The sequence below is a fragment of the Photinus pyralis genome, unplaced genomic scaffold (assembly GCF_008802855.1).
Source record: "Photinus pyralis isolate 1611_PpyrPB1 unplaced genomic scaffold, Ppyr1.3 Ppyr1.4_LG5, whole genome shotgun sequence".
In the NCBI taxonomy this organism is placed as follows: Eukaryota; Metazoa; Arthropoda; class Insecta; order Coleoptera; family Lampyridae; genus Photinus; species Photinus pyralis.
In genome coordinates this window covers 43478482-43491902 of record NW_022170596.1, presented here as the reverse complement: position 1 = coordinate 43491902, position 13421 = coordinate 43478482, and the positions used below count along the sequence as shown (strand labels likewise).

General features: G+C 35.4%; 1 protein-coding gene across 2 annotated transcripts in view; it reads right to left on the bottom strand.

Annotated features, from left to right (window-relative positions):
- The window catches only part of LOC116171536 (MOXD1 homolog 2), an 87305-nt gene extending 74815 nt beyond the window's left edge, over positions 1-12490 (bottom strand). The window contains exons 1-2 of one of the 2 annotated variants that reach the window (XM_031488429.1): positions 12164-12490; positions 4759-5050 (exon numbers count right to left, since the gene is read on the bottom strand). In XM_031488429.1, the coding sequence (XP_031344289.1) occupies positions 4759-5022 (264 nt within the window). In that variant the 5' untranslated portion in view covers positions 5023-5050; positions 12164-12490. Of the gene's footprint in view, positions 1-4758; positions 5051-5154; positions 5279-12163 lie in introns of those variants that run through there. The other variant, XM_031488431.1, reaches the window with a different exon arrangement.
- Positions 12491-13421: the final 931 nt, after the last annotated feature.

Sequence of the window (13421 nt, the reverse complement as noted above, 5' to 3'; positions counted from 1 at the left end):
GGCGAGAACGTGTTTCAAAAAAAAAAGAAAAAAAATGCCTTGTAACTAACCGTAAATGTTAAAATTGGTACTTTTTGCATTGTAGGCATATTATGGCGCATGTACTGCAATAATTGCAGTTAATTAGCTGGTTTTATTATGTGTTTAAACTAACCTGTTCAAGGTACATGATCTTTGCCTGCCATTTGAGCTGTCCATATTTTAATAAACAGGTTATATTGCAGCAGAGGGTTTTTTCCACCATTTTGAAACGTCAAAAAAATGATGCCGAATTACAAACAAACTATCAAAAAGAGCTGAGCTTTGCCAAACTATAAGCCATCCAGTTCGATTACCTAACACCTAAGTGAATGTACCTAAGGTATAAAATATCCGTCAGTTCTACGAACAATTTTAAGGAATTAATTGCTTTCCTCAAGTTACAATTACTGTTAATTGCATAAATCTTTCAAACTTTCAAAGAGGGTAAATAATTAATCTAACCCCTCAGGTTATCATGTTACCATCCCAAGAAAGGTATTCATATGTTCAACAAATAAACAAACGCTGCTTAAAAAATTATCAAAGTTCTCGCCTAAGATCGAGGGACTTCGTGCATTTTTGTGTGGTAGATCAGTATTCTATTAGTAAGTAGATTGCAAAATGAAGGTCGCTCAGTATCTTAATCAAATATATTTGTATAGTTTTGTACCGCACATTTGAGTTTTCACTCCACCATCACTCAGCTCTTGTCCGGGGTGCAAATTTCCGTTCCCTATACAAGATGGTGATCGGTTGCACGAACTCGTATAGGATATGGAAGCAGTGAATGTTTTTACATATCCTATCCGATTTCGTGATTTGCTAGCATATTTGATAAACAGTGTCAAGTTATAAAAGAAGTGAAGTGAAGAAGACACAAAGAAAAATGTAGAACTGCGAACAAAATTTAGGCCCGAATTTTGCGAAGTAGTTGCAGTTAACTGCATCAAAGATTATTCAAAAGTTACAAAATCAAGCTGGATTGTCCAACGGAATTACCAAGATCCAAAAAAATCGAAAAATATTTCATACTTTTCATTATTTTTTGTCTGTATCCAAAATGCCCTTTATTACTTGGTTCCAATGTTTTGAAAATGCAAATGAGGATAGTGCAATGTTCACATTACACATAATTGATCACGATCACGAAATCGGATAGGATAGGTATGTAAATACATTCACTACTTCCTATACGAGTTTGTGCCACTGATCACCATCTTGTATAGGGAACGGAAATTTGCGTCCGGGGTTACCACATTCCTTTTTTCGGTACCACCTTCCGACATCCCGTTCATCCACAATGCCCGAAAATATATAAAAGACAAGATTGGAATGAAATTCATAAACTATCAACTTTGGCAATGATGCCTTTAGTTTTCGAACCTAATGCTGTACTCCTGAAGGTTATAGGAGGTTCCGTTGCAAAGATCTCGATCGATTTATATGCGCCCTTTGTCTTAATACAAAAACGAAATTAATAAATTATGGACTTCAGCAAAGTTGCAGCTTGCTGAGTAATCGATGCAGGCATAACTCTATCATACGAACCATATGCTTAAAGCCCCGTATTTTGTTGTCGAGATCTCGATCGATTTATAACATTTGAAGGAAATTCACAAATTATCAGGAATGGCTTTCAGCTTTCAGACTAAGCGCTGCAGCAATAGCACGATACTACAGGTATAATGCTGAACATCCGAAAGGTCTATGATATTACGAGTACTTTTAGCGAAGCGGGATCTCGATGGATTTATAAAAAGCTTAAAAGGCGCTCGAACACCCGATAGTTAGTAAAACAATAATTCTCTACACATTTTTTTTTTCAATTTGCAGTCCCTAGAAAAATGCCCAAATTCATTGCAATTGTAGCATCTTATCTTGGGTCTACATTTTTGTTTCTTTTTATGCCCGAATAATCGATGGCCATTGCATCATTTCGTTCTGGCAAACCGTGCACTAACTCCACCTATACTCCCAAGCAAAAATCCGGAATCGCCCAGCCAATGGCACTCGTTTTATGTGCTGTGTCCATAATTTTACGTACCTATTCGGTCGCACATTTTTCATAGAATTGTTTCAAAAATTTTTGGAATGTTTGGAAAGGTCCTTTATAAGATATAGGACCTCAAAAAAATATTCAAAGGATTCTTTGGTAGAGTATGCAAGATTCTTTAAGTCACACAGTCCATCAAGCGAATAGAAAATTATCGAATCGCATTCATGTATGGTGGATGTGCAGAGTTGATTTTTTCTTCATTTAGGAACACACGCTGTTGTCTTCCCCAATTAAATTTATATTTCTACTATGGTATTACAGTTGCAGAAATATAAATTTAATTGGGGAGGACAACAGCGTGTGTTCTTAATATTCCAACCCAATTTGAGATGACGGAATTCAGAAATTATTCTTCATTTAGCTTTTATGTCGAAATTTCTAATGCCTGTTAGGTACGTACATTATATTTATTTGTGTGTCAAATACGAAGAGAAGGTGAAAGAACTCGAGTGTATTAGAGTTGAACAAGCAGATGCAGAAAATTAGGGAACCAAACGGCTAGGCAACATAATTATGATGTTTTGTTAGTATCGGAAACTGGGAAAAACAAGACGCGTGAAGAGATCAATAGTAGACTTTTCTGGGAAAGTCGATATAACCTGGATTGATAGTGGGGGCAAAATGTTCAGAAAGTGGCATTTCCACGAGTGGACCCTGAGTTCTCTTACCAGAATCACTTTCGCGCGCATATATTTCTAGACTAACTTCACGTCTTATAAGCATTCAAAGCGGAACCGGTCTCTTTCTTATGTTCGACGACTATACGAAAGTACCTCGGAAAGTACGAAATTGATTCAAAATTTAAGAATCAGTTCATACACCTATTTTCACGACCCCGCCCCCTTTAAACTTTCCTGAACGTAGGTACATTTTCCTTTGAGCAAATTCCTGTCGAGAGAGTAGTCCAGCGATGGTCAAATCCCCATGAGCGAAATTGTCGGGGATGCATATGTTGGTGGTGAATCTTCTCTAGGAAAACCTTTCCAGCTCGAATCTCCCGGAGGCGAATTTACCTGCGGACGTACTTCCTTTATTGGGGGAAATTTCTTATAATCCAAAGAGTAACTATGGCACCTAAAATATAATGTAGTGCAACAAACATGAAGTGACTAATATGAGGAATTCTTTGGAGGTCCAATTTCCCGGGGCGAATATTCCATGGGAGATTCTACCGTGGGTGAATTCACCAGTGAGGCGAGTTTCACTGAGGCGGGGAGGGGTCAATTTTTGGGGACAAAACTTCCTACAATCATGCCCCACAATCTTAATTTTAACGGATAAAGTTTCGTTTGGTAACTTTTTCATTTTTAACACGATAAAGTGCGAATAATATGCATTACCTAACTCTCGCCTAACGGTAAATGAACAAATTTACCGAACCATAATGAATGTGAATAAATAAAAACCTACGTCAGCGTATGTAATTAAATTTACACTGTATAGGAAATAGATTTGCTTCTTATTACGTAGACTAATTTTTTAGAAATTAATTTAGATTCCCGAGAATCTTTTTTACTCGCTTTTTGCCCTCTTATTTTGTAACATATACCTGGTTATTATAGTTGAATTATACTTGATTACGCGCGGTAACATTTCTTTGCACATAAATTTAACACAAATTTAAATTACTACCTTTCGATGTGGCATTAATTTCATAGTGTGTACTGATATTCAATACACGTATCAATAAACAATTAAGACTTAACTCAAACGACTAGAATCGGAGAGATTTGTGAAATCTTTTGTTTATTGAATACTTTCAATCACAGTGTCAACTATCAGTGACATCTGACATGGCCTATCAGCAATCTAACACTGACACGTGTCATTATACTGCGAAATATGAAACGAGAGTTGATTATTATCCACTACCCCAAATATGTTTTGTCATCCCCGCGTAATCAAATGGATTCGAACGCTTCGTTCGAAAGGTGACACCAAAAATACATCGGTAGTGTTCAAATTGTAGAATAGGGCAAAAATAATGTCCGCGGGCGTTCCTTTCGAATTTAGAATCGAATTGACATTTGTAAGCAAAGGCACAGCGGAAACACAAAAAGTGAAGTATAACTAAATTTATAAATTTTTCAATTTCCAAAGGAATGCGGGGTATATTAAATTGGAAACATTTCTTTCTCGATGCATATTAAATCCGATGCAAATACCTATATATTTCAAAGGATCTAATTTTGTACAATTCAAAGGCATCTTGTTTGCATGTTAAATGTGAGCATGAGGGTAATGGAATAAGTCGATTTTGTTTTTTGGTTCTTTTCCCGAAGAGTCTAAGATTACTTCGCGATTGAATTTCTATGAAAAAAAGTAAAATCTAATTTTTAATCTATCCGTTCTTGACATTGCAGATAGATCAATAATGCCGCTGCACACTCTTCTTATTAAGTAATAATGTTCAAACTGTGAAGTAGGCGAAAGAACTATAATTGAAAATAGAGTGGGATAGTGAAACTCGAGGGTTCAATTTTCACGTAACGGTCGTATCTTTGCCGCTCAAAGCATTCGTGTCTACTTCCACCCCCTTTTCCGTCCTGGGATGAACATATATTTGACCCAATTTAATTTAACTTTTCAATTACATCCGTGTCCCCGGCACGGAAAAAGGTAGCCTTCCTCCAATTCGGACACAAATTAACTACTACACGTTTGCAAAGGGTTAGACTTACTTGAAAATATACTTGTCCTTGATCGACCCAACCGACAATCATATCAGAACCGGCCATTCTACCGTCCTTTGAGAATCCGAACCCTACGTAACCTAATGTCCTCACTTGAAGTTCGAACGTTATGTCTTGCGGGCTTGGCCCTAACGACCACAGAAGCCTATAGTCGGGACTAAGCATCGCCGAATGCGCCCACCTGGCTGCATCCGTTAATTCGTAGAGACACAACACACACCACACTAGAAACAAGGTCCACAGCGTTTCCATCTTCTCAGTTGCACATTACCGAAACCATCTGCAAAAAAACAAAGGCATTAGTATTTGCATTTCGATCAAACAAAAATTACTAACACAAACAACAATATTCCATTTTGGGGTGCAAACACAAACAAAACTTACCTCTCAAATGGTTCAAACGAATTGTAAAGGAAATTAACATTAGATTTATTTTGGGTATGGGACAATTTGAGTAATATAAAATGTTTACCGATGCCTCTATTCAAACAATAAGCCGTATAAAAGCCCATAAAACACCTTCGCCCTATGTTTAATCACACTTTGGTGTTATAAACGTGTAAATATGAGGATGTGTTTACAAATTTTATGGTCGAGTCCCTATATACGTATCCACAGGCGAAGCTCGGAATACTTTACGGCCTCACGTCGTCGTGATATTCCATTTCCCAAGGTCGTTTGTAACCTGAATTTCGGACACTATAATTATTCAAGGTTTAAGTAAATATACTGTCACGTTTTCGCAATGATGTCTGTAAAAATTTAAGGTAGATGCGACTAATTTCTGTGCGGTCTTATAACTTTATTGAACTCATGAGCGAACTCAAGGAGGTTTTCTTGTTGGAAACCTAGATCAGAAGAAGCGAGACAAATTTTAATTGATTTATCTGAAAGTCTGTCCAATACCAATAATTGATACAGACGGATGGCATGTAATCTAAGGGCACAATTTTAACACGCATTCAATGCAAGTAGAAACTAAATTGCACAAAGGCAATTTCCATTAAGACTAATGTAATTAATTTTCTATCCGCACGTACTCTATCCTTCTACATCAAAGTAAAGGAAAACAACTGTTAATGAAAATGAACAAACCATTCATGGAAAACTAAAACAAAAAACGCTTTATTTCGCAACGCTGTGAAAAAGTGCATGGCGCGTTCCATCACGCCTAGGGGATCTTCATACTCGTAATTGATTTACATTGCACTGCCGATTTTGCTTTCCTCGATTTACATTGAATATCTTTCTGTATATCTTCGAATTTGTTTCCGTGCAACTCCAATTTTAATGCGTTTCAAGTGGAAAAGGAAAATTTTTAACATTGAAAATGTTTTCGTATATATGGGTGCGAGTATGGGTGCCAAGTTACAAGTTTCGTTCAAGACCAAAAGACAACGGTGTCGCATCAAGTGACAATTTTATTGTTTGATATGCTCGTCAAGTAATGACGCTTCACTTTGACCAGAGCCTCGAGCAGAGTATTATTCACGTACGTGTTTCAAGATATCATTGTGTGTTAAAACCGAGGGGGACGTTTTTTTCCGATTGTATTGTATATCTACACCGTTTAGGATTAATGAAAAATTTAAATGTGAAAGAACACTCAATACTATTTTCCTGCAGGCCAGGCATAAAATGCTTTCTTTAATTAACTCACAATGAAATTCCGCATCTTCCTTTTGCCTTTTAAAAGTTTGTAATGTTCTTGTCCTTCATAATTTAAATATACCGTCACTTAAATTACTATTTTTCACTCAACGCTTAAATGATGTTCTTCTTTCTTACGCCATCTATGGATTTTCTACGTAAACCCGTTTAGTTTAGATGATAAGTTAGTTCTGTAGTAGAGTTGTTATTACCTTAGTTTCTTTATTATTGCCGGTAGACGCCGTCCGAGTGTTATAGGTTTCATTGACTTACTTCACTATTTTGTCGCTAGAGTAGAGTTCACGCTATGTACCTTTCTGCACTTCAGTGGATTTCTTCTTAAATTTTGTCATGCTCACAAGCTGTACATGTTCCTTTTATGGAAGATTCTGCAGCCATAGTGGTTACCGGTAAAATTTTCTTGATTTTTAGTTACTGTACTTGTCTCATCATGAAAATTCATGTTAGTTTTTCAACTCGTTTTTGAATGTGCAGTAGTAGTTTTCTTAAAGTTAACGTCGTCACGATTATGCTTTTATATTACCGGTTTGCACGGGCGATAGTTGCCGAACAAAATTTTGCTTTTAGGTAGTTAACGTAAATTGAATTATTGGTTCTTATTAAGTGGTAATTACGGTTTCAGTAGGTATATAGATACCTGATTAGTGTTAAGACGTTCGACACTGCTTCCGTAATATTTATTTGCCGCGCTATTTACTATCCTTCTTATTTGTTTGTTTTGTTACCTGTTACAGATAAAGCGCCCTTCTGAGCTCAAAAAGCCGTTACGCCCAGAGTTTTAAAGGTAATGTTTATTTTCGACTACTCCTTTATATAACGTTTGATTACATACTGGTTTTCGATGCAATCGAATTGTAATTAATATATTTGTTTAAGTCATTTACAATTATTGCTTCGTTGTCTTCTGCGGAAGCCTGTTTAATTTTGATAATTTCCAGACTAGGATTTGATTCCCTTCTTGTTAAAAATTGAGTTACATTTAAATGTTGACATTTGAGATCTAAGCATTACAGTGACCATCTGTAATATTTCGAGATGATTTATTAAATTACCCTCGATTGTGACAACAATCATTGTTTGTGATCTACCTTGTCATTTATTTTATTTCTTTAGCTTAGCGAGGCCAGAACAAGGATCTCTTAAAGCCGTTTTACATTACACAATAAATGAGCCAAAAAGTTGTATAATTTTTTTAGACAAAAAATGTTGTAGGAAATATGTTGTGTGCGAAGTTTGTCCGTTTGATATACATACAAAATTTATTGTACATGATCATGCGCAGTTTAATTGTTTGTTATTTTTATTTTCATAATGAGTAGTTTAAAGCAAAAACTTTTAATCACTGTTGCTGTTGTAAGTTCTGTATTACTGGTCAGACAACTTAGAGAAAGGCAGTGTAGAAAATTAAAAAAGAAAAACCGTAAAACTTGGCAAGAGAAATGGTTGCAACGAAGAAACGCAGGCAGTTTTTGTAAAGCTGCAGCAATTGTTTGTAGGGCACCATTTCGCAATGCTTTGTTATGATAATCTTTATGTTTAACAAAGTAAAGAACTGGATACTTCCTATATTCTTCAATCAAACATGATATCTGATCACTCGACCACGACATCTCAAATTTCAAGTTTTAATGATAATATAAGTAATATAACGGTATGAAACACAGTACACAATAATTACTCATCACCATCAGCGATCAGCTGTGAAGTGTGAAGTGTGTGTGAAGCCATTCCACACGATATCGCATGCGTACTTGAGAAATTGAACGAAAAATTGTATGAAAATAGAGCATGTTCTAAATATCTTGAACAATTTGGATATCGCATACAATTTTCCGTTTGATATTACACAATATTTCTAGGCTCAAAAATTGTGCAACTTCTTGTGCAATTTATTGTGTAATGTAAAACGGCTTTTAGTCTGCCTTGTTCCCACATTCGGTAAGTATTTGAAATTTACTGAAGACTAAGTGGCGCCTATCCGGTTTACTATCACTATATTTCCCTTTGCTTCGTTTTGGCTAGTGTACGACGATACCATTATTCCCCCCCCCTCCTCTCTCAAAAGCACTCATTTGTTTTTGCTATTTTTTCCAAATACATTGAACATAAATACAAATTTCCAATATAACGATCGCAAACTAATATTTTCGAATTGACGAATATTATGAAAATGTTTGGGGAAATGGAAATTTTAGTAAAGGTTCGTAAATGGAACATGATAATATACACTAATATACCTGTAAGATATCCCCGTTATCCTTTAAAACGTGCAAATAAAATGTTTGCCTCCCACCCTGAGCTTCAGACACTTTGGTATGTTGAGCTGCATTTTTTTGGTTAATTCTGTAGACTTTCACCATATATCTTAAGCCGTATTACACGTCTGAGAAATATAACGAAAATTATCTTGAAATTTTATGTGATTATTTTCGAGATGAAGTTTCCGCGCATAATTCTTCAGATGATTTTTTTATCAAAATGGCATCCTGTTTTACACTAAAGAAAATTTTCGTGAGATTTATTTCAATACGCATGCGCAGTTTTGTACAGAATTACAGAATCCTACTCATAATTGGCAACTGTTTCGTCCGCGTCACATAAAATAAATATAACCTCTCTGTAAATAACCTCAATTAAATTGTTGTTTATTTTTCTTAGTTTATCAAGACAAATCATGGACAAAGTAACCAAGTTATCAATGCTACTTGTGGTGACCGTTGGTTCTCTATTACTGTATAAAGTTAGAAAACGTAATGTTAGGAGAAGAAAAATTTGGGCAAAAAGATGGTTAGGCCAAAAACATAAGGGTACATTGGGTTTACTGAACAACGAATTAAAAATAGAAGCTTTTATAGGTTAGGTAGGATCATAATAAAAATAAACATGCTCTCTATTGGCATCTGCGCAATTTTCCGCGCACTTTTTCTCATATTTTGCCAGAAATATAGAACGCGGTCTATATTTTTACTATACAAATTACTCCGAAATTTATCATGGTGCAAGTTCTTGTTTTACACGGTAAAGAATTATACTGAAAATTTTCATGAAAATAATCAAGCAAAATTTCAAGATAATTTTCGTTATATTTCCCAGACGTGTAATACGGCTCTTTAGACAAGTGAATATAATGATTTTACTATATAAATTACTGATTAATTCTTCCACGTTCCTCGTTTTTTAGTTTCTAATATTACTGAAGCTCTCCTTGGTTTTTTTAACATTTGTATTTATATTAACATAGCTTGTGCTGTCTGATTTTGGTCATTTGGACTTTCTGTCCGGCCGTCCGTGTTTGTCGCTCGTTTGTAAGCAATTTTCTCAGGAACTTACCAACATGATTATCTGAAAATATTTCTAAGGGCAAGCCTAACACATTTTTGAGTTTTTATCGATGACGGTTTTTAAGAATTTTTAAAGTTTTTCGAAGATTATCAGTACAGCACATTGGTTACTTAAAACTTAGTGTTTTGCTTGTAGTTGAATGCCACCAGGTTATTTCTCATTTGGATGTGGGTTTTGTGTGTTTTTTTGAGCATCAAAACAAACCGAATTGCTACAATAAAAGAAACATATCTGTAGGTAATAGAAACCACGAATAACAAAATTTCTTTGCAGGCATCAATAGCACCGTGGTAGCCAAATTTTCATTCATGCTCTAAAAGTATCCATAGATCTTGCGTCGAATGAGTACATAAGTGAACTCTTTCCTTTCGAGCTCGTGAAGCCATCTATTCCTAGCAAACTCAAACCCAGAAAACAAGCCATTTTATTGATACAGTATTTTTTTTAACATGATCCATCGTTCCTCTAAATGGGGTTGAGTGATATCAAAGATTAAGAAAAAAAGGCTTTGAGATCCGATTTTCTTAATCTTTGATATTGTTACATACAGTATCCGGAACTCCGCCTGATTTGAAAAAGTGTTACGGCATCTATTATTATCTTTATTACCGAATATGTCTTTTTTGTTTATCGATGATATATGCGAAAAAAAATCCCACTGAATATATTTTTAATATTTTACAATTTTATATATTTTTTATATATATTTTTTGTTTTAAATTATATTCTTAAGCAACTTTATGAAGGAGCTTCATCTTTTATACATAAAAGTCACCACAGTTTTAAACATGCCAACACCGTAGGCTTACTTCCTTATTGGGGAATCTTTACTATAAAAATTTGATAAAATTGATTAGATTTTACTTCGGCTTTTACAACATTTTAAATAAAAGGGTTCCCGAGAGAATTCCAGTCGGTTCGCCATTTTTTTAAAATTCAGTAGGTATTAAATGTGACTTTTAGCGCATTTTTCAAAAATGAAACGCGGTAATTAGGTACTAAGGGTTCCGTTTATACGTGTTAAGGATCGAATAGATCTCAGAACTGGAAAGTGGGAAAAATCTAAATAATATGTCATGCTCCCTTAATACAATAGGAAACAATTTTTGCAAACTAGTTCAACACGATGTTCAGATTTATTCACTAATTTCATTGGCGACAAAACAGATTACACAGGCACTTAATTTTGTACTTTTCTTGTCTTGCTTTCTGTCGAGATAATTGGTAGGAAACTCCATGTGCTCTCCTGATATCAGCTTCCTTTCAAAGACTAATAAAGCCATTAATTTCGTGCAAGTGGCCAGACACGCATTTACTTTATTTGTTTTCGTTTTTCGGCGGTAATTTTCAATCACTTTCTTCTAGAAGAATGGTTACAATTTACAAAATTCTCTTTTCATCTCCGCTGCGAGTTAAAATCGACTAAATCCTGAACGGACAACTTCCATTTCGTTGCTAATGCTTCTGTTTTAGTATGTATTTTGAAAATTGTGCAATCGAGTGTGTAATATTACGTTTATGTGTACGTATTGTTAAAATGTTAACAGTTGTTTTGTTGGATTGTTGGTATCTGTGTCGCTAACATTTCAATCTGAAATCCCTTCGAAGGGATCATAGTCACTTCAGACCATCCGGTGGATTTAGATAAAGAAAATTGCGAGGAAAATTGTCTAGGAATAAACTGTCAAAATACCCTAAAATGAAAAACAATGTGTTTGGCAAAAGATGACAGGTAGAGACTCCAGATGGCACAAGGAATGCGGTGAAATCGAAATCTAACAGAAATAGCCTGTTGCCTTTCAAAAGGGACACATCAGAATGATTGATTGGACCCGTAAAATCGAGGAAATTAAAAAATTTTTGCAGACAATAAGATGGATGGTCGCACATTTTTTAACGTTTAAACTTTGTACATTTTGGCCATTGAATTTTTTTGTGAAAAGGCGTTGAGCGGCATTTAACTCATTAATGAGAAGAAAAAAGCCGAATTATGGAGGGTATAATTATTTAGTAGCAATAATTAAGTAACATCTGTCGTACCGTCATCAAAATAGGGACAATCACACGCGTTTGTAAAAAACCGACAGTCTAGTTTTTGTCGTACACGTGGTGCGATGACAATTGCCCAATAATTACACACCTGAAAAGGATACCATATATTTTTTTTAGAAAAAAAACAATGAGCGCGAACACTACGGGGGAAGCTAGTCTTTAGTATACGTGTCGGTCAATATTAATTACACTCACACACCACAGCTTTTAGCCGGCGATTGGAAAAGGGATCATGAAATCGTCAATTAATACACGTAGCTCAATGTCTAAGAACTCACAATGGCGAAGAGAAAAGAGGCCCGATAATTCATTTCAGATAAGTACTCACCGGAACGGGTTTACACTTTTTTAGGTGGTACAACAATTAGAACTACACTAACATCATAGTTTCTCACGAACTTAAATTTGAACTTTCTCACTCTGTATTATTTATTCCGGACATTTTCTATTTGCACAAATTATCAATCACGCTTCAATATTTGTGCATCCACGGGTGATAAATCCTAGAATTGAGGTTCAAATTTCAAAAATTAACATTGATATCGCCCACGAAAATCACATCCATGTATACTTTGTGTAACTGACGCGCGCGAGAATGAACATGCTGAAAGCGCATCGCGTGAAAACCGATGAAGTGCTCCTTCCGAAGGATAGCTTCAAACTGATTTGGCTGGAGTGGGATCTGCACGTGGTAAACGCCACCGAACACTGAATACGCCCCCTTCCCTTTTTCTAAGCGCTACAAATCGACGAAAACAATTATCTGGCACCTGTGCCTAAACCACCCCCTAGTAAAAGTCCACCCCACTGCCATTCTCATCGAGTAATTAGAAAAACTGCTCTTCCGTCCCATTTCCGTTGCATTATGCATTAGTTACCCTTTCCACTTCGAGCTTGAGCTATTGTATGACTACGATGTGTAATAGACTTAAAACTTGCATTCCGAAAGGTTTTACAGATGTTATTAAATAAAGCACAAGTATTACAGCTGCAAAAGCTAGTTCCGTTTAATGCGTACATAAAGCGGATTTTGTTGGAAATACGCAAAAAGTCCATCAAGAGCTTTTCGCAATGTGTTCGTAAAAAATCTAATGAAAATAAAAAAAAACATTTTACAAGCGTCTATATTACTTTGCAGTAGGTAGGTACGTACACATAAAAATTTGATATCCGCTTATTCCCACAAACAGTATACGAGTATTCTATTCATTATTTACCACTCACTTTACATTTCGTGCATTCTTCTAAAATATGTGGGAGAACATTTCTTTAATTGAAGCCAATCGAAACAGAAAGCCTGTTTCGACTGGTTCCACTATTAATTCCTTCTCAAGTTTCTTATGTGGTTATGTGCCTGGAGGACATTGTTCTTTTGCCGCTTCAATTACAAGAAATATCAATAAGAAATTCAATTTCATTAAAAATTGCAAGATAAAGTGGGGCCTTTGCCATTTAATTCGCTAGCAGGTTGTATGTGAGAGGAATTTCATCGACTCGTCACGGTTTTTTGTATAACACAAATATTGCGGTATTGTTTTGCCGAGATAATGAAATTTTAACCTCACCAATAAAAAATTGGGAGGTTA